Consider the following 26,053-nt stretch of genomic DNA (forward strand, 5'->3'; position numbering starts at 1 on the left):
GTGCAACAAAAACCCAGCACAGCCAAAAATAAATAAATAAAATTTTAAAAATAATAATAAAGAAGTTCAACAAACCACAGAAAAGTGGACTTTTGGCGGGGAGTGTTTTCTTGTAAAATGATTGACAGTCCATGACTAAGAGCAAGTATTACATACATGCATGCATGCACGTATATACACAAAGAGAGAGAAATTAATTTCTGTAAAAAGAGAATTTTGCTACATGGCATATCTAAAATATTTGAAAACTTACATCCTCACAAAAACCAACACACTGATGTTTGTAGAAAGAAGCTGTAACCATAATTACCAAAACTTAGAAGCAACCAAGATATTTTTCATTGAATGAATGAATTGTAGTGATCTAGATAATAGAATGTTATTCAGCTAGCATTGAAAAGACATAGAGGGATCTTGAATGCATATTTCTAAGTGAAAGAAGCCAACTTGAAAATGCTACATACTAGATGATTCTAACTATATGACATACTGAAAAAGGTAAAACTATGGAGACAGTAAAAAGATCACTTGATGCCAGGAGCTAGGGGAGAGGGCAGGATGAACAGGTGGAGCACAAGAATGTGTAGATCAGTAAGGCTATTTTATATGTTCCTATAATGGTGGATTTCGTTTGCATGGTCTAGGACATCTTCATTTATTTATTTATTTTTGACCATGCCACGTAGTATGTGAGATCTTAGTTCCCCTACCAGGGATTGAACCTGAGCCCCTTGCGTTAGAAGCACAGAGTCTTAACCACTGGACCATAGGAAAGTCCCTTAGGACATCTTCATTTTGTTATCCATAAGGAGTATTTCTAGCATATCCAGTAAAAGCATGTATGTTTTATTTATTTATTAAAATGTTTAAATTGTATATTGGATATAGTTGGTTAACAGTGTCATGTTAGTTTCAGGTGTACAGCACAGTGATTGTTATACATATATATGTATGCATGTAATTGCTATGACTTTGGTTATTTTGTTTTTCTGTGACACAGTGAATCAGCTTTCTCTCTCTCTCTTTTTTTTTCTTATTCAGCTTATTCTGATTATTTCCATCATAATAAGAGTATGATTGGAGTAGTAAATAGCAACCCACTCCAGTATTGTCTGGAAAATTCCACAGACAAAGGAGCTGGTGGGCCACAGTCCGTGGGATCACAGAGTTGCACACAACTGAGCACACCAAGGGTACGATGGAGGACTGATAGTGCTTTGAGGATAGTATTTGCAATCAGGCAAATGTTATGTTTAGCTTAAAACTAACAAGATTGGATCTTAATAGATTTGTAGTAGTGGTCATACCCTGTTCCTTGATAAACTGAGTCATTGTTAACTGAGTAACTCTCATTTGGGAAGCATCTCAGACTTTGCTGAATAACCGTTTGAATGAAGTAGTCATTACAGTTTCTCAGTAGCATTCCTTCTTTTTCTTCCATCTCATGCATGGATGGCTAGTTCACTCCATTGAGTTTCCCTGGGGGCTCAGATGGTAAAGAATCCACCTGCAGTGCCAGAGACCTGGGTTCAATCCATGGGTTGGGAAGATCCCCTGGAGGAGGGCATGGCAACCCACTCCAGTATTCTTGCCTGGGGAATCCCCATGGACAGATGAGCCTGGCAGGCTATAGTCCATGGGGTTGCAAACAGTCAGACACAACTGAGTGACTAAGCACAGCATAGTGGTAGATACCTGTCATTGTGGGGGTTTTTGTAAAAAAAAAAAAGGATCTGATTTCTCAACAGAAACAGTGGGGGAAAAAAATAAAAGCATTGATATTCATTTAAAAAGAAAAAAAGAGGCTCACTTTCACCATTACCATTCAACATTGTACTAGAAGTTCTAGCCAGAAGATTTAGGCAAGACAAAGAAATAGAGGGTATTCAATTGAAAAGAAAGAAGTAAAACTGTCTCTTTTTGAAGATGACCTGATTCTATATATAGACAATCCCATAGAATATATACACACACAAAAAAAAAAAAAATCTAGGAGTAACAGACAAGCAAACTTTGAGAATATAGAAGTAACACCAAAAAAATCAGTTATATTTCTGTTCACCAGCAAGGGATAATCTGAAAAGGAAATAGATGAAACATTTACAGTAGCATCCAAAAGAATTAAAATCCTAGGAATAACTTTAACCAAGGAGGTGAAAGACTTATACACTGAGAACTATAAAATATTGCAGAAATTTAAAAAAAACTAAATTAATGGAAAGATTTCAGGAACTGGAAGACTTGATATTATTAATATGGCAGTATTCCTCAAAGCAATCAACAGATTCAGTGCAAAGACTCAAAATTCTAATAACCTTTGATACCAAAATGGAAAAACTGATCCTTGGAGGTCTTAATGACCTGGATAACCACAATCATGTGATCACTCACTTAGAGCCAGACATCCTGGAGTGTGAAGTTAAGGGGGCCTTAGGAAATTTTGGGGCTTCCCTGGTGGCTCAGAGGTTAAAGTGTCTGCCTGCAATGCGGGAGACCTGGGTTCGATCCCTGGGTTGGGAAGATCCCCTGGGGAAGGAAATGGCAACCCACTCCAGTATTCTTGCCTGGAGAATCCCATGGACAGAGGAGCTTGGTGGGCTACAGTCCACAGGGTTGCAAAGAGTCAGATACAACTGAGCAACTTCACTTCACTTTAGGAAATTTTACTGTGAACAAATGCCACACCACCATACCTGCCTGCTTAGAAACCTGTATGCAGATCAAGAAGCACTAGTTAGAACCAGACATGGAACAACGGACTGGTTTAAAATTGGGAAAAGAGTACATCATAGCTGTATATTGTCACCACGCTTATTTAATTTTAACTTATATGCAGAGTGTATCATGCAAAATGCTAGGCTGGATGAAGCACATGCTGGAATCAAGATTGCTAGAAGAAATATCAATAACCTCAGATATGCAGATGATACCACCGTGGTAGCAAAAGATGAAGAGGAACTAAAGAGCCTCTTGGTGAAGGTGAAAGAGGAGAGTGAAAAGGCTGGCTTAAAACTCAACATTCAAAAACCGAAGATCATGGCATCCAGTCCCATCACTTCATGGCAAATAGATGGAGAAACAATGGAAACAGTGACAGACTTTATTTTTTCGGGCTCCAAAATCATTGCAGATGGTGACTGCAGTTGTGAAATTAAAAGACCTTTGTTCCTTGGAAGGAAAGCTCTGGCAAACCTAGATAGCATATTCAAAAGCAGAGTCGTTACTTTGCCAACAAAGGTCCATATAGTCAAAGCTATCGTTTTTCCAGAAGTCATGTATGGATGTGAGAGCTGGACTATAAAGAAGGCTGAGTGCTGAAGAATTGATGCTTCTGAACTGTGGTGTTGGAGAAGACTCTTGAGAGTCCCTTGGACTGCAAGGAGATCCAACCAGTCCATCCTAAAGGAAATCAGTCCTGAATATTCATTGGAAGGACTCGTGCTAAAGCTGAAACTCCAATACTTTGGCCACCTGATGGGAAGAACTGACTCATTGGAAAAGACCCTGATGCTGGGAAGGATTGAAGGCAGGAGGAGAAGGGGATGACAAAGGATGAGATGGATGGATGGCATCACCGACTTGATGAACATGAGTTTGAGTAGCTCCAGGAGTTGGCAATGGACAGGGAAGCCCAGTGTGCTGCAGTCCATGGGGTCGCAAAGAGTCGGACACAACTGAGCGACTGAACTGAAACTTGGTGACTGCTTTTGACTGAGGTTCCCAGGGATAATGACTGTATTACTGGTGTTATTTTACATTTAGTGTAGCATAGTACTATTATTATGCATATTTAATGGTGATTGTTCTATTAAAAATCTACTGTGGTGTCAGACATGAGGAAGATTTATTCTTATGTCTAACCTTAATTTTTTGTAAAACAGTTTAAACTAAGGAAGAATGTTACCTATTTAGGCTTTCAAAATGCATTATAAATTTTTTTTAAACATATTCTCCTTAATTTTAGAAAATAAGGAAAAATAAGATTTTTCTTAACAGCAAGAAGATAGCTGAATTTAAAAATGAGTAAAAGGGATTGCCCTGATGATCCAGTGGTTAAGAATCCACCTTGCAATGCAAGGGACACCAGTTCAACCCCTGGTCCAAGAAGATCCCACATGCTGCAGGGCAACTAAAGCCCATGCACCACAAATACTGAGCCCAAACACCACAACTACTGAAACCTGTGTGGCCGAGAGCCCATGCTCCCCAACAAGAGAAGCCACCACAGCTTCTCAGCCTAAATAAATGAATATTTTTTAAAAAAATAGGTGAAGGGCTTAAATAGCCATTTCTCTAAAGAAGATATATAGACGGTCAACAAGCACATGAAAAGATGTTCAACAGCATTGGTCATTAAGGAAATGTAAGTTAAAACCACAACAAAATTCACAACAGATAGATGCTATAGTCAAAAATATGGAAAATGATAAGTGTTGATAAGGATATGGAGAAATAGAAACACTCATACATCGCTGGTGGGAATGTAAAATGGTATGGTCACTGTGAAAAAGAGTTCATCAACTCTTTGAAAGTTAAACATAGAATTACCATAAGACCCAGAAATTTCACTCCTAGGTATATACCCAAGACAAATGAAGAAGTGTGTCCACAAGGAAGTTTGTATACTATGTTTAAAGCATTATTCATGAGAGCCAAAAGGTGTAAACAACCCAAATGCTCATCAGCAGATAAATGCATAATCAAATTGTGGCATATACATACAGTGAAATATTATTCAGCCATAAGAAAGTAGCAGTGTACTGATACTTGCTATAACTAGAAAGAGGCTTGAAAACATTATAGTAAATGAAAAGCCAGAAAGGTCATATGTTGTATGATTTATTTTATGTAATGTATCTATAATAGACAAATTCATAGAGACAGAAAGCAGGGAAGGTGGGATGGGGACCAACTACTTAATGAGTACCAGATATTTTTGATGAATAAATGTGGGTTTTTTTAAAGATTTATTTATTTATTTTAATTTTTGGCTGTGATGGGTCTTTGTTGCTGCACTCAGGCTTTCTCTAGTTGTGGCAAGTCAGGGCTACTCTTCATTGCAGTGTGCTTCTCATTACAGTGGCTTTTCTTGTGGAGCATGGGCTCTAAACACACAAGCTTCAGTGGTTGCAGTGTATGAGCTCAGTAGTTGCAGCTTTCTGGCTTAGTTCCTCCACAGCCTGACTCTTCCTGAACCAGGGATTGAACTGGTGTCCCTTGCATTGTAAAGCATATTCTTAACTACTGGACCACCAGGGAAGCCCAAAAATGTTTTGAAATTAAAGTGAACTAGTTAAAAGACACTTACTCCTTGGAAGGAAAGTTATGACCAACATAGATAGCATATTAAAAAGCAGAGACATTACTTTGCCAACAAAGGTCCGTCTAGTCAAGGCTATGGTTTTTCCAGTGGTCATATATGGATGTGAGAGTTGGACTGTGAAGAAAGCTGAGCGCCGAAGAATTGATGCTTTTAAACTGTGGTGTTGGAAAAGACTCTTGAGAGTCCCTTGGACTGCAAGGAGATCCAACCAGTCCATCCTAAAGGAGATCAGTCCTGGGTGTTCTTTGGAAGGAATTATGCTGAAGCTGAAACTCCAGTACTTTGGCCACCTCATGCGAAGAGTTGACTCATTGGAAAAGACTCTGATGCTGGGAGGGATTGGGGGCAGGAGGAGAAGGGGACGACAGAGGATGAGATGGCTGGATGGCATCACTGACTCAATGGACGTGAGTTTGAGTGAACTCCGGGAGTTGGTGATGGACAGAGAGGCCTGGCGTGCTGCAATTCATGGGGTCGCAAAGAGTCAGACATGACTGAGTGACTGAACTGAACTGAACTGAACTGAGTGGTTTCACAATGTTGTGACTATACTAAGTACTACTGGATTATACACTTTAGGATGGTTAATTGTGTGTTATATGAATACAAGTAAAAGAATGATAGTATTTTTAAATGAGTCAAGAAGAAATAGAAAGTATTAATAACTATATATCTAATAAGAAAAGCATTCCCACAAAGAAACTGCAAGCCAGGTAGCTTCACCAGTGAATTTCTCCATTTAAGGAAAAAATACTACTCTTCTATGACTTTTCCAGAGAACAGAAGTAGAAGAAATATTTCTTAACTCAAATAATGAGGCCATTAATTTTGATTCCAAAGCCTGACAGAGACATTATAAGAATGAAAATTATAAACTAATCTCTCTCATGAACAAAATATTAGTAAATCAGATTCAAGGGTGTGCAAACTGGTGGTACATCACAACCAAATGGAGTTTTGTTCCAGGAATGAAGGTTGTTTTAACATCTGAAAATCAATCAGTACAGTGTACCACAGTAATAGTAAAAAGGAAAAGTATGATGGGAAAAAAAAAGCACTTGACAAAAATTAATACCTATTCATGATTTTTTTTTAATCTAAAACTAGGATACAGGGAACTTTGTTTATTTGAATAAAGATATCTACAAAAAATTTAGAGAAAACATTGTAATAATAGTGAACTATTGATAAGGACATTCACTGTCACCACTTTTATTTAATATTGTACTCAAGGTCCTAGCCAGTGCAGAGGGAAAAAAGTAAAATAAAGAATAAAGAACAAAATCTGTGAAGTTATGTTACTGCTTGCAGACAAAATAATTGTATATTTTAAAATCCAAAAACTTCTGCAGATAAGCTGTTAAGAATTAATAAGTGAACTTTGCAAGTCACTAGATACAGGATCAATGTACAAAAATTGAATTTTTTTCTATGTAGTAGCAACAAAGAATTAGAATTTTAAAAATTTTAAATACCATTTACAGTAAATCAAAAATTATCAAATACCTAGGAATAAATTTAGTGAAGGATATGTAAGTGTTATACATAGAAATGTGTACAGAGATAGAAGACTTAATACATAGAGTATGCTATATTCATAGGTTGGAAATTCAATCTTACAAAGATGTCAGTTCTCCCCAGTTAATCTAAAAATTAAACACAATCACAGTCAAAATCGCAACAGGTTTTTTGTGGAAATTGATGAGCTCATGAAATTTATATGAAAATGCAAAGGCCCCAAAATAACCAAAATAGTTAAGAAGAACAAAGGTTGAGGACTTACACTACCAGACTCCAAAATTTGTTACAAAGGTCCAGTACTGATTAAAAACAATCTCTTTAACAAGTGGTGCTGGGAAAACTGGTCAACCACTTGTAAAAGAATGAAACTAGATCACTTTCTAACACCATACACAAAAATAAACTCAAAGTGGATTAAAGATCTAAACATAAGACCAGAAACTATAAAACTCCTAGAGGAGAACATAGGCAAAACACTCTCTGACATACATCACAACAGGATCCTCTATGATCCATCTCCCAGAATACTGGAAATAAAAGCAAAAATAAACAAATGGGATCTAATTAAAATTAAAAGCTTCTGCACAACAAAGGAAAATATAAGCAAGGTGAAAAGACAGCCTTCTGAATGGGAGAAAATAATAGCAAATGAAGCAACTGACAAACAACTAATCTCAAAAATATACAAGCAACTTATGCAGCTCAATTCCAGAAAAATAAATGACCCAATCAAAAAGTGGGCCAAAGAACTAAATAGACATTTCTCCAAAGAAGACATATGGATGGCTAACAAACACATGAAAAGATGCTCAACATCACTCATTATCAGAGAAATGCAAATCAAGACCACAATGAGGTACCATTTCACACCAGCCAGAATGGCTACGATCCAAAAGTCCACAAGCAATAAATGCTTGAGAGGGTGTGGAGAAAAGGGAACCCTCTTACACTGTTGGTGGGAATGCAAACTAGTACGGCCACTATGGAGAACAGTGTGGAGATTCCTTAAAAAATTGCAAATAGAACTGCCTTATGACCCAGCAATCCCACTGCTGGGCATACACACCGAGGAAACCAGAATTGAAAGAGACACGTGTACCCCAGTGTTCATCGCAGCACTGTTTATAATAGCCAGGACATGGAAACAACCTAGATGTCCATCAGCAGATGAATGGATAAGAAAGCTGTGGTACATATACACAATGGAGTATTACTCAGCCCTTAAAAAGAATACATTTGAATCAGTTCTAATGAGGTGGATGAAACTGGAGCTGATTATACAGAGTGAAGTAAGCCAGAAAGAAAAACACCAATACAGGATACTAACACATATATATGGAATTTAGAAAGATGGTAATGATAACCCTGTATGCGAGACAGCAAAAGAGACACCGATGTATAGAACGGATTTTTGGACTCTGGGGGAGAGGGAGAGGGTGGGATGATTTGGGAGAATGGCATTGAAACGTATACTATCATGTAAGAAACGAATCACCAGTCTGTGTTCGATACAGGATGCTTGGGACTGGTGCACGGGGATGATCCAGAGAGATGATATGGGGTGGGAGGTGAGAGGTGGGAGGGGGGTTCAGGATTGGGAACTCATCTATACCCGTGGTGGATCCATGTCAGTGTATGGCAAAACCAATACAGTATTGTAAAGCAAAATAAAATCCATGAGTCCATGCTGATATAAACAAATGAGGGAGAAAGGGCATCTTTTCCTTACAGAATAATCCCAGTTAATGGACAAGGAATTAGGAAACCATGAAACCACCGCTAGGCAGACAATACAGAATTGTTGCAAGCAGGATGTCTTGATGCTAAAATCAGTGGGCACAAGCTTGAGAAAAAATAAATTTTCATAATTTCAACATCTCTCCCCCAACTGATACTGATATTTGCAACTGGTATCGATCAGTTGCAAAGGGGAAAATAGTAACTTTACGATGGGGAGACCCAGTAGACACTGCCATAACCAAGTGATCATGTTTGATACATCAGAATCCTGAAAAACAAGGAAAAACTAAGGAACTGTCACAGATTAGTAAAAGCTAAAGAGATGTAACTAGAGGCAAGCTGGGATCCTGAATTGGATCACAAGATAGGAAAAAAATATTAGTGAAAAAACTGGTGAAATTCAAATAAAATCTGTTTGGTTAATACTGCTACTGCTAAGTCACTTCAGTCATGTCCAACTCTGTGCGATCCCATAGATGGCAGCCCACCAGGCTCCCCCGTCCCTGGGATTCTCCAGGCAAGACTGGAGTGGGTTGCCATTTCCTTCTCCAATGCATGAAAGTGAAAAGTCAAAGTGAAGTCGCCCAGTTGTGTCCGACTCTTTGCGACCCCATGGACTGCAGCCTACCAGGCTCCTCTGCCCATGGGATTTTCCAGGCAAGAGTACTGGAGTGGGGTGCCATTGCCTTCTCCTTAGTTAATACTGTATGAGTATTAATATCAAAATATCAGTGTTAATTTCCTGCTTTTGATCATTGTACTATGGTTGTATAAGATGTGAATATTGGAAAACTAGGGAGAGAAGTATATGCGAACTCTGATATTTTTTGCAGCTTTCCTGTAAGTCCAAAATTATTATTTTTTTTTAACTGGCATGGTATTGACACAAGGTGCATTAGTTTCCCAGGGTTTCTATAACAAAGAACCACAAGCTAGATGGCTTAAAACAATAGAAGTGTATTAATCTCTTACAGTTCTAAAGGCTAGGAGTTCAAAATTAAGGTGTTGGCAGGGCCATGCTACCTCTGAAGGCTACCTGGGGAGGATCTTTCCTTGCCTCTTCCTAGTTCCTGGTGGTTATCAGCAATCCTTGATGTTTTTTGACTGGTAGGGGCATCACTTCTGTTTCTGCCTTTGTCTTCACCTGGCCTTCTTCCCTGTGCCTCTGTATGTCCTCTCATCTTCCTCTAAGAACAACAGTCATATTGGGTTTATGGTCCACCTTCATCATAATATGACCTCATTTTAACTAATATAGTCTGCAAAAATTATATTTCCAGTTAAGGTTACATTCTGAAGTAGTTTTATATTAATTTTGAGGGGTCTCTGTTCAATCTAGTACACAAGAATTGACAAATAAACCAATGGGACAGAACAGAAACTCTAGAAACAGAACCACATACTAGTCTGACTTAAACAGCAGATACATCATGGCAACACAGTGGGGAAGGATCTTTTCAATAAATGAGTCAAATGAAAATCTGCATCTGGGTAAAAAGAATCTTGACCTCTATTTCATGTCATACATACAAATTTCAGATGGATCATAAACCTAAATGTGATAGGTAAAATAAATTATTTTCACAGTACACACACAAGATTATCTTCATGATCTGGAGGTTGATGAAGATTTCCTTAACTGCACACAAAAAGAACTGATGTCATTGCAAAGAGTTTATAAACAGGGAAGAGTTGATGAACTGGTGCATGGGTGCTCAGTCACTGTCCAACTCTTTGCAACCCCATGGACTGTAGCCTGCCAGGCTCCTCTGTCCATGGCATTATCCAGGCAAGAACACTGGAGTGGGTTGCTATTTCCTCCTCCAGGGGATCTTCCTGACTCAGGAATCGAACCTGAGTCTCCTCCATCAGCAGGCAGATTCTTTATCACTGAGCCACCTGGGAAACCCAACTGGGCTTATTAAATTAAAAGCTGTTGTTCATCAAAAGATAACATTAAGAGAATGAAAAAAGCCATAGAGTAGGAGAAAATAATTGCAGTACCCAACAAAAGACTTGCATCTAAAATATTTAAAGAACTTCTACAAATCAATAAGGAAAAGACAGTCAACTCATTTTCTTAAATGGACAAAATACTTGAGTAGGCATTTCATAAAAGAATATATCCAGGCAGCTCTCACCTTCTGAGTTGGCCCACACTCTGTCTGTGGAGTGTGTTTCTCTCTAAATAAACCCACTTCTTACCGATTACTTTCTCTCACTAAAGTCTTTCTGCAATGAAACTTTAAAGTCTCATTGTAATGAAGCAGAGCTTCATTACATCCAGAGACCAGGTGTGATCTTGAAACCAGGCAGGGCCCTATGGGGCTCCCAAGGATGGAGGCCTTTCTGTCTCCCATTTCTTTTTTTTAAATTTATTTATTTTTTGGTTGAAGGATAACTGCTTTACAGAATTTTGTTGTCTGTCAAACATCAACATGAATCAGCCATAGGTATACATATGTCCCGTCCCTGTCTCCTGTTTCTTGTAGGCAAGACTTCAGTCTCCCATGACCTTCCCTGAGTTCCAAAGGGTGGATTAAAACAGATGCTAATCAAAGGAGGAGCAGCAGCCGAGAAACCAGTGAGGCAAGATTAAAGGGACCAGTGAAGCCCATCAGGATTAGGAGACCCATCACCTGAGATGAGATTAAGTGAAAGTCTCTCATGTCTGACTCTACGACCCCATGGACTATACAGTCCATGGAATTCTCCAGGCCAGAATACTGGAGTGGGTAGCCGTTCCCTTCTCCAGGGGATCTTCCCAACCCAGGGACAGAACCCAGGTCTCCCACGTTGCAGGTGGATTCTTTACCAGCTGAGCCACCAGGAAAGCCCAAGAATACTAGAGTGGGTAGCCTATCCCTTCTCCAGCACATCTTCCCAACCCAGGAATCAAACCCAGGTCTCCTGCACTGCAGGATTATTGAGATTACAGAAGTGCAAGCCCTGCTCACACCCTCATCTTGTTCGATACCACCTTTGAGCCCTTATAAAAACCCTCATCAAGTTCTCTGGGGTTGAGACACATAGTTTTTCAAGGCAGAAACCTGTCCTGTCTCTCTTTGCCTGACAAAACAATAAAGCTATCCTTTTCTGCTTCACTGCCCCACCTCAAAAAGAAGTATCCAATCAGGCAACAGGCATATGAAAGTGTCCTAAACGTCATTTGGGAAATGCAAAATTAAAACCAAAATGAGAGGGTACTTCTCTGGCAGGCCAGTGGTTAGGACTTCACCTTCTAATGCAGGGGATGTGAGTTTAGTCCCTGGTCAGGGAGCTAAGATCCCACATGCCTTGTAGCCAAAAAAACAAAACATAAAACAGAAGCAGTATTCTAACAAATTCAATTAAGATTTTTTTCAAAAAGTCCACATCAGGGACTTTCCTGGCAGTCTAGTTGGTTAAGACTCCCCGCTTCCACTGCAGGGGAATGCTGGTTCAATCCCTGGTCAGGGAACTAAGATCTCACATGCCGCATGGCCAAAATAATAATGATAATAATTTATATATATATATATATATTTAAAATATTTTAAATATATATATATATATTTAAAAGTCCACATCAAAAAAAAAGAAAAAGAAAACCAAAATGAGATATCACCGAACACTCACCAGATTGGCCAAAAAGTTTTATTTTTATTTATTTTTTTTTTTACAAGGGAGAAATTTTTCTCAAGATTTACAGGGAAATCTCCTGTGCTCGGGGGGTGGGGGCAGTGAATAGTTTGAATTATGGGATAGTTTTTCAGAAATGCCATTTTTATTACTTTCAGACGGGCACAGTAAATATGCTAGGCTAACAAAATGTTGCCAGGGTGTTTTGCCAAATATAGATCTCTGTGTGAATGTATCAGAATGATAGGTAATTAACTTTTATTGTTGATACATCAGTGTGAGGTCTGAAAGGTTTAAAACTGTTTATTCCCTTAAGTGGTTTCACAAGTACCTTTGTCTCTAGACTCTTTTTTTTTTTTAATTTTTTCTTTATTTTACTTTACAATACTGTATTGGTTTCACCATACATTGACATGAATGCGCCACGGGTGTACATGCGTTCCCAAACATGAACCCCCCTCCCACCTGCCTCCCCATAACATCTCTCTGGGTCATCCCCATGCACCAGCCCCAAGCATCCTGTATCCTGCATCGGACATAGACTGGTGATTCAATTCTTACATGATAGTATACATGTTTCAATGCCATTCTCCCAAATCATCCCACCCTCTCCCTCTCCCTCTGAGTCCAAAAGTCCGCTATACACATCTGTGTCTTTTTTGCTGTCTTGCATACAGGGTCATCATTGCCATCTTTCTAAATTCCATATATATGTGTTAGTATCCTGTATTGGTGTTTTTCTTTCTGGCTTACTTCACTCTGTATAATCGGCTCCAGTTTCATCCATCTCATTAGAACTGATTCAAATGTATTCTTTTTAAGGGCTGAGTAATACTCCATTGTGTATGTGTACCACAGCTTTCTTATCCATTCATCTGCTGATGGACATCTAGGTTGTTTCCATGTCCTGGCTATTATAAACAGTGCTGCGATGATCATTGGGGTACACGTGTCTCTTCAATTCTGGTTTCCTCAGTGTGTATGCCCAGAAGTGGGATTGCTGGGTCATAAGGCAGTTCTATTTGTAGTTTTTTAAGGAATCTCCACACTGTTCTCCATAGTGGCTGTACTAGTTTGCATTCCCACCAACAGTGTAGGAGGGTTCCCTTTTCTCCACACCCTCTCCAGCATTTATTGCTTGCAGATTTTTGGATCGCAGCCATTCTGACTGGTGTGAAGTGGTACCTCATTGTGTTGTTGGATTCTGATTGCTAGAATTTTTTTGAGGATTTTTGCATCTATGTTCATCAGTGATATTGGCCTGCAGTTTTCTTTTTTTGTAGTATCTTTGTCAGGTTTTGGTATTAGGGTGATGGTAGCCTCATAGAATGAGTTTGGAAGTTTACCTTCCTCTGCAATTTTCTGGAAGAGTTTGAGTAGGATAGGTGTTAACTCTTCTCGAAATTTTTGGTAGAATTCAGCTGTGAAGCCGTCTGGACCTGGGCTTTTGTTTGCTGGAAGATTTCTGATTACAGTTTCAATTTCCGTGCTTGTGATGGGTCTGTTAAGATTTTCTATTTCTTCCTGGTTCAGTTTTGGAAAATTGTACTTTTCTAAGAATTTGTCCATTTCTTCCACGTTGTCCATTTTATTGGCATATAATTGCTGATAGTAGTCTCTTATGATCCTTTGTATTTCTGTGTTGTCTGTTGTGATCTCTCCATTTTCATTTCTAATTTTATTGATTGGATTTTTCTCTCTTTGCTTCTTGATGAGTCTGGCTAATGGTTTGTCAATTTTATTTATTCTTTCAAAGAACCAGCTTTTGGCTTTGTTGATTTTTGCTATGGTCTCTTTTGTTTCTTTTGAATTTATTTCTGCCCTAATTTTTAAGATTTCTTTCCTTCTACTAACTCTGGGGTTCTCCAATTCTTCCTTTTCTAGTTGCTTTAGTTGTAGAGTTAGGTTATTTATTTGACTTTTTTCTTGTTTCTTGAGGTATGCCTGTATTGCTATGAACTTTCCTCTTAGCACTGCTTTTATAGTGTCCCACAGGTTTTGGGTTGTTGTGTTTTCATTTTCATTAGTTTCTATGCATATTTTGATTTCTTTTTTGATTTCTTCTGTGATTTGTTGGTTATTCAGAAGTGTGTTGTTCAACCTCCATATGTTGGAATTTTTAATAGTTTTTCTCCTGTAATTGAGATCTAATCTTAATGCACTGTGGTCAGAAAAGATGCTTGGGATGATTTCGATTTTTTTTAATTTATCAAGGTTAGATTTATGGCCCAGGATGTGATCTATCCTGGAGAAGTTTCCATGAGCACTTGAGAAAAAGGTGAAATTCATTGTTTTGGGGTGAAATGTCCTATAGATATCAATTAGGTCTAACTGGTCTAATGTATCATTTAAAGTTTGCGTTTCTTTGTTAATTTTCTGTTTAGTTGATCTGTCCATAGGTGTGAGTGGGGTATTAAAGTCTCCCACTATTATTGTGTTATTGTTAATTTCTCCTTTCATACTTGTCAGCATTTGTCTTACATATTGCGGTGCTCCTATATTGGGTGCATATATATTTATAATTGTTATATCTTCTTCTTGGATTGATCCTTTGATCATTATGGAGTGGCCTTCTTTGTCTCTTTTCACAGCGTTTGTTTTAAAGTCTATTTTATCAGATATGAGTATTGCCACTCCTGCTTTCTTTTGGTCTCTATTTGCGTGGAATATCTTTTTCCAGCCCTTCACTTTCAGTCTGTATGTGTCCCTTGTTTTGAGATGGGTATCTTGTAAGCAGCATATAGAGGGGTCTTGTTTTGTATCCATTCGGCCAGTCTTTGCCTTTTGGTTGGGGCATTCAACTCATTTACGTTTAAGGTAATTACTGATAAGTATGATCCCGTTACCATTTACTTTATTGTTTTGGGTTTGGGTTTATACACCCTTTTTGTGTTTCCTGTCTAGAGAATATCCTTTAGCATTTGTTGGAGAGCTGGTTTGGTGGTGCTGAATTCTCTCAGCTTTTGCTTGTCTGTAAAGCTTTTGATTTCTCCTTCATATTTGAATGAGATCCTTGCTGGGTACAGTAATCTGGGCTGTAGGTTATTTTCTTTCATCACTTTTAAGTATGTCTTGCCATTCCCTCCTGGAAGACTGGCCAGAAAGTTTTAAACTGACCTTACCAAGCTGTGGCAAAGATGTGGAACAACTAGAACTTTCATGTATACTACCTACCCATAGAAGTAAAATTTGTACAAGCACTTTGGAGCAGCAGTTCTACTCCTAGGTATACACTCAACAGAAATGAGTCTATGTGTCCACTAAAAGACATGCAGAAGAATTTGTATATCAGCTTTATTTGTAATAGCCCCAAACTGAAAGTAACCTAAATATTTGTCAACAGTGAAATGGATAGTTTCATATTTATTCATAAAATGGAACACTATGTCAGTCAAAAATAACAATTACTGCAGCAACATGGATGCATTTCTCAAGTAATTGTTGACTGACAGAAGTCAACACAGAAAAGTATACACCAAATGACCCATTTATGTGAAGGTCAAAAACAATCATAGTTAATCTACAGTGATAAAAATTAGGAGTTTTAGGGGTGAATGTTGATTGGGAAGAGTCATTTCAGGGATGCTGGAAATGTTCTATGTACTGATCTGGGTGATAAACTAGTGTGTATAATTAAATTTTTTTAACATGTGTATTCTTGAGTCTTTTGTTCATTATTAGATGTATATTATACTTCAATTTTTAATTAAGGAAAATGTGATATATTAAATATTATAAATAGAAAAAGAATTGAGGCTTCATTAAAATATTTTAGATTTTAATGAGATTGTACTTGATCTTATATGTTTGGATAATGTTTTATGGTTCACTGGTCTCTTTCTCATAACATAGTAGTGGGTATGTCATTTAAGTGTATTCTAGAATAAAGATTCTAGATTTTAAACCATAAATGATACAAATTAATACCAAAAATAGGAAGTTTAAAATTTTTTTCAAAGTCATATGGAAATCTCAATATTGTATTGCTCATTTCTGTCTTTTAGGCTAAGACATCAAGCACACAAAGAATTTTATGCCTACAAACAGGTGAGAGAGATTTACTTAAGACTAGCTTTGATCTTGTTTTTCACCAAATAATGAGGGCTCAGATTTCCACGCATATTTTGAACTGAAACTGGATTTGCTTGTGTTCATTTTAGCATTTTGCTTGTCAGTTTGCAGTACAATACACTTCACTTTAAGTATTCTTAAGTATTACTTGAAGTTATAGAGAGTTCAAATGATAAAATAATACAATTTAACAGGGAACTCTGGCAAACATTTTGCTAAAGGGAAATGTTGTAGATTAAAATCCTAAAGTTACTATTATTCTAATGGAGTTCAGAGGTCCAGTAAATGAATTTTTTACCTTCCTCCTTGTTAAAAGACATACTAGTTCCTTGGAGGTAACCAGTTGTATTATACTGACCTCATCTCCTCCCCTTTTACTTTAAATATTAATTCACATCATACCACTGAGAAGTCCAGATACTTCTGTCATTGTTGTTAATTTCTTGCCCTTAGTACTGTCCCTTTGCTGATTTGTTCTTTAAGGTAATAAATCTAGCTTTTCTTGAAGGCCCGTAAATTTTTTTTTTTCTTCCATGTGTCTTCCATTAATATTTTACCACTGACACCAAACAGTGGGCCTAGGTGTTCCTTAATTTTCCTTTGAAATTATTTTTGTCATTCTTAGTAGTTTGGGAGGGGGGAAGAAGGGAGGGCACAAACTTCAGTTTATTTGGGTCTTTACTCTTGCTGATACTGATGTTACAGAACCATGTCATCATTTTAGAATAACATATCTTTTTGTCCATCTTTTGTCTGTGTTGCTTTGAAATCTGAGCTCATTGGTGAGTTCCTTAGATGTCCACACTGATATTCATAGGTAACCCCACTCTTCTCCATGGGTCCCATAGGATTCATTTACAGAGATAAATGTCTTAGTTTTCTAATGGAATTAATCTGTTTGGCTCAATTTTGTCTCAGATTGTTTTTTGAGAAACCTTTATACGGTTTTCCACAGTTAGTGGCTGCACCAACTTACGTTCCCACCAACAGCATAGAAGAATTCCCTTTTTTTCCACACCCTCTCCAACATTTGTTATTTGTAGATTTCTTAATGCTGGCCTTTCTGACTGGTGTGAGGTGGCACTCATTGTAGTTTTGATTTGCATTTCTCTGATAATTAGTAATGTTGAGCATCTTTTCACATGACTGTTGGCCATCTGTATGTCTTCTTTGGAGAAATGTCTGTTTAGGTCTTCTGTCCATTTTTCAATTGGATTGTTTTTTATTACTGAGTTGTATGAGTTGTTTATATATTTTGGAAATTAAGCCCTTTTCAGTCACGTCATTTGTGACTGAAATGTCAGTTGTGACACACATTTTCTCCCAGTCTGTAGGTTATCTTTTCATTTTGTTTATGGTTTCCTTTGGGCTTCTCAGGTGACTCAGTGGTAAAGAATCTACCGACCAATGCAGGAGACAGGGATTTGATCCCTGGGTTGGGAAGATGCCCTGGAGGAGGAAATGGCAACTCACTCCAATATTCTTAGGGTAGAATCCCATGGACAGAGGAACCTGTTGGGCTGCTGTCCATGGGGTGGCAAAGAGTTGGCCACAACTGAGCACGCATGCATGCATGCAGTCTCCGTAAAGTTAGGTTAGGGACAACACCTGGATGAATTTCAAGCCCATTTATATAACTCTAGATAGAGCTAAAGTTTTCTGAGGATAGTGATGTGTAATAATAAGCAAAGCTTCAAAAATTAAGGTTGACCTTACCTTTCATTCTCTTACAAATTACCAGTCAGTCCCATGAGTCAAAACTGTGTTTTACCAAATCATGAGGCAAGCAATCTCATTTACTTTCCCCCCATATTAGCAATTACTCCAGATTGGTGTGTATTAATGTTGTCTCTCAGAATTTAATCTGTTCTCAAAGAGATTTTAAAAGTGCCTGTAAGAATATTTCACCATTGCTCAAGTTAAAAGAATATTGCTGAAATGTTCTGTCTCAAACTGTAAAAGAGATTCTCCCCATTACTGAAAATGAGGTGATATGAGCTATATACACAAGAATATAAAAGAAAAATATTTGTGAGTAAAATGAGACATATTTTAAATTACAGATATAAACAGGCATAAAAGCATACATTTTTGTCTTACAGGTTATATTAAAAGAAAAAGTAAAAGAACTGAATTTACATGAGGTAAGTCGCCTATAAGTGTTTTAATCTGTTCTTGAGTATATTTGGGGGCTTCCCAGGTGGCTCAGTGGTAAAGAATCCGCCTGCTAATACAGTAGACATGGAAGACTCATGTTTGATCCCTAGGTCAGAAGAGCACCTGGAGTAGGAAATAGCAACCCACTCCAGTATTCTTACCTGGAAAATTCCATGGACTGAGGAGCCTGGTGGGCTACAGTCCATGGAGTTGCAAAGAGTCAGACACAACTGAGCACACACACCACCACTAAGTATATTCTAATAGAAATGGTATGCTGTGGTATGCTGAAACATCTTTATTTTCAGAAGCTGGGAAAAAAATAGGCTTATTTTGATCAGCTTAATATAATATTTCAAGGTGAGGTCACATAAAAATCCATTTTGTAAAGACTTACAAGGGAGTAAAATAACTCATTTTTAATGGGGTTGTTGCCAACATAAGATTTCATAGCAGCAGGGATGCTGCTTTCTGTCCATACTATGTGAGTAGGAGACAGATCTAAACAAGTTTTTCTACTCAAGGTGACTTGCATTAATTTCACTCTTAAAAATGTTCCCAGTTTTTTCTCACCAATGCCACAAAAAAGGCAGTGATTGCTTCATGACAGTGGGGATTTGGGGAGGTGAGATGGAAAGATAGAATGGGGAAGAACATACAAGGAGAGATAAGAACTCTTGCAGTTACCTAGTGATGAGGTTGTGGGGTTGGGATATTCACTATGTTGTTATGCTTTCTAAATTAAATGCAAAAGTGTGTGTGTGTCCTGCTGTACACCTTAAGACAAATAATCTATAATAATTCTTGTTTATTTTATTCCTGTGTTGCCTCTGATTATAGATGTTCAGAATTTTTATTTTTAGAGCCCTATCTCTTCTACCCTTACTGAGTTTTTTAATTGGTGTTTAAAGTAAGGACTTGAAAAGCTTCACATTATAATACTTATGTTTTATATAACCTAACTGTGGTGAAGCTACATTGCTATCTCTTCAAAGAGAGTTAATTTGTAAAAGTATTTGAATAATAATAAAAATAATGATTTATGTTATTGTTGAACACTTTGAAGTCATCTGCTGCTTTTTTGGGCTTCCCTGGTGGCTCAGACGGTAAAAAGGAATCTGCCTGCAATGCAAGAGACCTGAGTTCATTTCCTGGATCAGGCAGATCCCCTGGAGAAGGGAATGGCAACCCATTCCAGTGTTCTTGCCTGGAGAATTCCATGGACAGAGGAGCCTGGCAGGTTACAGTCCATGGAGTCGCAGAGTTGGACACAACTGAGCAACTCACACACACACTGCGTCTTTGCTCTTTCTGCATATATTTTATCAAAGAGTTGATATGGTACACCATCCTCATTGCATAGTGGTGAGTATCCCCGCCTGTGATGCGGGAGACCAGGGTTCCCCATCCGGGAGGCAACACGCCCTTTGGGCTTCCCTGGTAGCTCAGCTGGTATAGAATCTGTACAGCATTTCAGACCTAATCATGGATTAAACTCAAGCATCAGTTACTATTTGACTTTAAAAATTTTCCCAAAACAGTAATAGAAAGTGATCCTCTTCTGTTTGGGGTCATTTTGATGATCATAATTGAAAAGATCAAATTCTAACACACATTAACAATATTGAATAACCATGTTTGTCAGGAATAGAAGTCTTCCTTATTGGTTTGACCCATTAGTTTAGAATTTTTATCCTGAATAAGTACATTGTGGTGTATCATTTTGTATCAGAATTGTTATCCCAGCTGCACCTATCAATTCCAGTTTCACTGTAACTAAGAAAACCCAACCTGGCTGTACAGCTGTTTTCAGAGGCCGATTATATATTTTTCACAATTCATTTGGTTCTTTTTGGATGCATTTCTTTGTGTTGAAACTATTTTTTGTCAAACTTCTTTGTGTTGTTTGAATCTGTGGATACAGATGAGCTAAAGATACAAAGGAACCATGGATACAGAGGGCTGACTAGAAATTATACCTGGATTTTTCAGCTGCATGGAGGGTCAGCACCCATAGCCCCCTGCATTATGTTCCAGGGTCAACTGTAATTTTAAAAGTTACTGAATACATAAAACATATCAGACATTGTAATAAACCCTGGAGACACAAAGAAATATAATTAATCTCTGCTTTTAAGACATTACCCATCTGTTACAGAAGACTATAAATGAGAGTCACACAAGAGTATACAGAAGGGTGCCTTGTGTTATCTGAAGTAACAGTGAGAAGCTCTTGAGGGGTCCGCTATTGCACAATTGCTTCTTCTTGGCTTTTGCTCCCCTAATGGAACCTTCCTGGGACCTGTAGACTCAGCTGCCCAAACACCACCCACTCCTCCAACTTCTTAGACCACTCTACAGCTACAATTATTTATATCACTTTTTGTTTACATTGTTCTACCAGTCTAGGAGTCAAGCAACACTCAACATGTGAAACTAAGGAGATGATGTGTACATATTAAAATTATGAGAATATATTGCCCTTCTGTAAAGAAAAAATACCTTCTTTTAAAACCCATAGCCTTCCTTGTTTATCTTTTCTTCCTCCATCTTTTAATAGAGACATAGATCCAGAGAAACAGATTTCTGAGAGAAAATAATAGGACAGTCATGTAAGTGGGATAATAAATTACATCTAATGGAATCTTGGTATCAAGAGAAACAGAAAGGTGCCCTGGAAGCTGTGACACACTGGGGAATGCAAGGTCTTGTGTTAAAGAAATTGTCAGCACTCAGCTCCAGGGAAATATAGGCCAGCTTTTGCCAGATCTGAGTTTTAAGAAAAGCCTGAGAGCCTTGTCATTTGCATTTAGTCTTTGATTTGTTCACCACAGTATCCCCAGATCTGGTTATGGTGAGTGGTTGCTTTCTCTATTAAATCTTTTTTCACCGTTATCAAAAATCAAAGGGCCATATTTTTATGAGTCTATTTCTATATTCTGTATTCTGTTCTATTGATTTTTGTGCCTATTTCCCTTCACCAGTACCACAGTTTTAATTATTGTACCTTTATAGCAAGTCTTAAAATCAGGTATATGATTCTGCCAACTTTATTTTTTTTTCCCAAAACTGTTTTAGCTGGTTTAGTTCCTTTGCTCTTTCATGTAAATTGTAGTAGCAACTTGTCTATAACTACACACACACAGAGACACAAACATCTTGCTTTTTCATTATTATTTGCATTAAATATGTAAATCAGTTAGGGGGAAATTGGCATCTTTACTATGTTGAGTCATCTAATCTGTAAACACATTATGTCTATTTATATTTGAAATAGTGTTTTTATAAACAGCATATAGTTATGTTTTTTAATCCACCCTGCCAATCTATCTTTTAATAGATGTGCTTAGACTATTTATGTTTAATGCAATTATTGCTATGTTTGGACCTAGGTCAACTCTTTTTTATCATCTGCTTTTCCCCCTCTTTTTTATTCCTTTGTTTCCCTTTCTTACCTTCTTTTGGGTCATTTAAACATTCATAAAATCATATTATGATTTTATCTTTTTGTATAATTTTGTAGTGGTTGCTTAGGGATTACAAAATAAATACCTAGAATCAGTTTTTTAGCACTTCAGTTGCAATGTAGAAACCTTCCCTCCATATAGATCTTTACTTTTACCCCTATATATAGTAAGTATATAGCATCTATATACATGGAAAATCCCATCAGACAGTGTTGTATTTTTTACTTTCAACCATTAGATATATTTTAAAGAATTCTGGAGGGGAAAAATAGTTTCTTGTTCCAAGTTTCCTTCTTATGTAATTTTCCTTCTATCTGATGAATCTGGTTTAGCAATTCTTTTAGAGCAGATCTGCTGGCTATGAATTCTGTTACTTTGCTTTCAGCTGAGAATATCTTCATTTCACCTTTATCCCTAGGTTGACATTTCTTTTCCCTCAGCGCTTTTAAAATGTTGTGCCTGTTCCTTCTGACCTCTGTGGTGTCTGATGAGAAAAACGTAGTCATTCAGCTCACTGGTCTCCTGTCAGTAATGTGTCATTTTTCTCAGGCTGCTTTCAAGATTTTTTTCTTTGCCTTTTGTTTTCAACATTTTGATTATGATTTGTCTCAGCATGGATTTCTTTGGGTTTTTCCTATTTGGAGTTTACTCAGCTTCATAAATATGTAGATTTGTCTTTCACCAAGCTTTTTAGCTATTATTTCTTCAAATATTTTTTCTGTATTGTACTCTTTCTATCCTGCCACTCTCCCAGAGAAGGCCCCATCCACCTTCTGTGGCCATGTGGGCCAGTCAGAACCTTAGGCCTGTATCTACAACATTACAATACAGTGATACAGACATTTATGTAGCTTCCAAATTTGAGCACGTTTGGGTCCATTCCCTTTTCTGTTAGGGTGATATTGCATAAAGGAAAGGAGAATCTACTTCCTGCATCTCAGCAGCTAGGATCCTAGCTGCACAAGGACCAGGAAAACTCCTGGGTCAGGCAGAGAGTGAATGAGGAGTCATGTAGCAAACATGCTATGGCCTTGCTCTACCTTAGTTTCCACAGGAAGAGACTCTAGGAAGGTAACCCCATGAAGTCACCCCTTGTGTAAAAGGAAGTTAAAAACATCTTTTCCAGACTTCCCTGATGGTCTAGTGGTTAAGAATCTGCCTGCCAGACAAGTTCTTTACCACTAGCGCCACCTTTAATATCTATATACATATACGTACACATATATATAAAAAACTGAGTCACTTTGCTGTATACCTGAAACACTGCAAATCAACTATATTTCAATTTTAAAAATTAACATTAAAAAAAATTTTAGGGACTTCCGTGGTGGTCCAGTGGCTAAGACTCTATGCTCCCAAAGTAGAGGGTTCAGTCCCTCTTGAGGGAACCAGATCCTACAGGTCACAATTAAGACCTGGTACAGCCAAATAATAAAATAAATATTTTTTAATTAAAAAAAAAAAAGAATCTGCTGTCAATGCAGGGGACACAGTTTGATCCCTGGTCCAAGAAGATCCCACATGCCACAGGGCAACTCAGCCCATGCAGCACCACTACTGAGCCCAAGTGCCACAACTGCTGAAGCCAGAGCGCCTAGAGCCCATGCTCTACAAGAGAAGCCACAGCAATGAGAAGTCTGCACACCACAGCTAGAGTAGCCCCCACTCACTGCAACTAGAGAAAGCCCCTGGGCAGCAACAAAGACCCAGCACAGCCAAAAATAAATGAAATAATTTTTTTTTTAAAGAGTATCTTTTCCTTCTCACTTCCCCACAAGCCCACTCCTTTCCCTTTGGTCGAGTGAGGAGGTGACTCTGTTGCTACAAGTTTTGCTATCTCCCTTTCTTATGTGGGAGGAGATTTTAAACCCACTCATCTTTCTGAGATTACTGATCAATCTTCTTATAAATCACATTACTGAAATTTATTTTTAAATTATAAATACTTAGAACCCAACTGAGGTTTGTCCCAAGTTTACATTGTAAAAAATTGTTTAAAAAGAAAAAAAGCCCAAAGCATGTATGGGGAACTGACAATATTCAGGACCCTAGAGACTGAGTGAGTAGAGTATAGTCCTTCCCTTCCCTCAGAGCACTGTTCCCACAGGGGAGAAAGTCATAAGCCAGTGAGGCTAGGACAGTATGGGCTGAGAACACGGATACATGAAGGCCATGGAAGGGCCTGCCCATTGTACTTGTTTGGAGCAAGAAAGTCAGATCTCTCCTGAGCAGCACAGCCATGTGTAGGTTGCTTTCATAGCTTTCAGATTCCAACATTAAATGACACCTCTGAATTGGGAATGCTGCCTTTGCAAATATATGATTATCCTTGTAACTATTCAAGGAAAAGTATAATAATTATTGTCCACTACCACCATCAAAGAATGATTGTCTATTTAAAAGAAAATCATTTTGGCTAAATTACATAAGCTGTGGGTCATTTTCATTGTAGGACATTGTCTTCCCCATGTGACTCTCCATTCCCTAGCTCACATTTGAGGTAAATTTACAGATTGTGTCAGCCCCTTGGAAAATGTCAAGCCCTTCCTTCTTGGGCATCTAAGGGACCATGTACTCTGTGAGCACTAGAAAATTAGTCTTCTGCCCAGTGTGCTGTGGCCCCCAAAGCCATTTTCCCTTGATGTTGTTTTATTTATGAGTATAATGTCAATGTTAAAAAAAATGTAATCATGTATTCCAGGTGGCAGGATTAGATGTCTGTTTCTTCATATAGTTTATCTCAGGAGCAAGGGAACTCACACTATAAAAAAATTAGGTTAGGTAAGGTAAGTGTTATTCCTTGTTTTGCTTTTATAGCAGTTGAGGTTTTAAAAGTTGAAGAGAATGGACATATCCTCCAACTTCTGAGTATGGAGGAAAAAAGGTGGCCCTTTATCTTTTTTAGTCTGGAGCCTTCATGTTATGATGCCCCTATTGTACCCACAAACTTGAAGCTTCTGCTGTTCCCCAAGCTGCAAAAATTACTCTGGAATGCCAGCTCCCTTCTATTCTATAACGAGCTGTCAGTTAACTTGCTATTTTTTTTTTTTAACTTGCTATTGACTAGTGGATTTTTGCCAAAACTAATGCCTTTATTTTGGCTGGCCAAAAATCAGTTCTGTTGTCTCACTAACACTTTTCAGGTTATTACATTCAATAGTTACACCTGACACACCTGTAAAGTCTTCTGCAGCACCACGAGCTTCATTTTCACTTTCCATATCAGAATCAATCACTAAGGTTTTTGTCATTTTTGTTGGAGAGAACAAAAGCAAAGGAGAAAAGGAAAGATATAAGCATCTGAATGCAGAGTTCCAAAGACTAGCAAAAAGAGCCTTCTTCAGCGATCAGTGCAAAGAAATAGAGGAAAACAACAGAATGGGAAAGACTAGAGATCTCTTCAAGAAAATTAGAGATACCAAGGGAACATTTCATGCAAAGATGGGCTCAGTAAAGGACAGAAATGGTCTGGACCTAACAGAAGCAGAAGATATTAAGAAGAGGTGGCAAGAATACACAAAAGAACTGTACAAAAAAAGATCTTCACGAACAAGATCATCACAATGGTGTGATCACTCACCTAGAGCCAGACATCCTGGAATGTGAAGTGACGTGGGCCTTAGAAAGCATCAATATGAACAAAGCTAGTGGAGGTGATGGAATTCCAGTTGAGCTATTTCAAATCCTGAAAGATGATGCTGTGAAAGTGCTGGACTCAATATGCCAGCAAATGTGGAAAACTCAGCAGTGGCCACAGGACTGGAAAAGGTCAGTTTTCATTCCAGTCCCAAAGAAAGGCAATACCAAAGAATGCTCAAACTACCGCACAATTGCACTCATCTCACATGCTAGTAAAGTAATGCTTAAAATTCTCCAAGTCAGGCTTCAGCAATATGTGAACCGTGAACTTCCAGATGTTCAAGCTGGTTTTAGAAAAGGCAGAGGAACCAGAGATCAAATTGCCAACATCTGCTGGATCATTGAAAAAGCAAGAGAGTTCCAGAAAAACATCTATTTCTGTTTTATTGACTATGCCAAAGCCTTTGACTGTGTGGATCACAATAAACTGTGGAAAATTCTGTAAGAGATGGGAATACCAGACCACCTAACCTGTCTCTTGAGAAACCTCTATGCAGGTCAGGAAGCAACAGTT

General features: G+C 38.0%; 1 protein-coding gene across 5 annotated transcripts in view; it reads left to right on the forward strand.

Annotated features, from left to right (window-relative positions):
- The window catches only part of RNF24 (ring finger protein 24), a 130,461-nt gene that overhangs the window by 68,291 nt on the left and 36,117 nt on the right, over nt 1-26,053 (forward strand). For 3 of the 5 annotated variants that reach the window (XR_011248198.1, XM_069548064.1, XM_069548063.1), the window contains exons 3-4: nt 16,210-16,252; nt 18,379-18,420. Coding sequence is in view for 4 of the 5 variants with exons in the window: in XM_069548064.1 (XP_069404165.1) it covers nt 16,210-16,252; nt 18,379-18,420 (85 nt within the window). In the remaining variant the exon portion in view is untranslated. Of the gene's footprint in view, nt 1-16,209; nt 16,253-18,378; nt 18,421-19,499; nt 23,186-26,053 lie in introns of those variants that run through there. The other 2 variants (XM_069548062.1, XM_069548061.1) reach the window with 2 other exon arrangements.

This window comes from Ovis canadensis, chromosome 13, assembly GCF_042477335.2.
Source record: "Ovis canadensis isolate MfBH-ARS-UI-01 breed Bighorn chromosome 13, ARS-UI_OviCan_v2, whole genome shotgun sequence".
In the NCBI taxonomy this organism is placed as follows: Eukaryota; Metazoa; Chordata; class Mammalia; order Artiodactyla; family Bovidae; genus Ovis; species Ovis canadensis.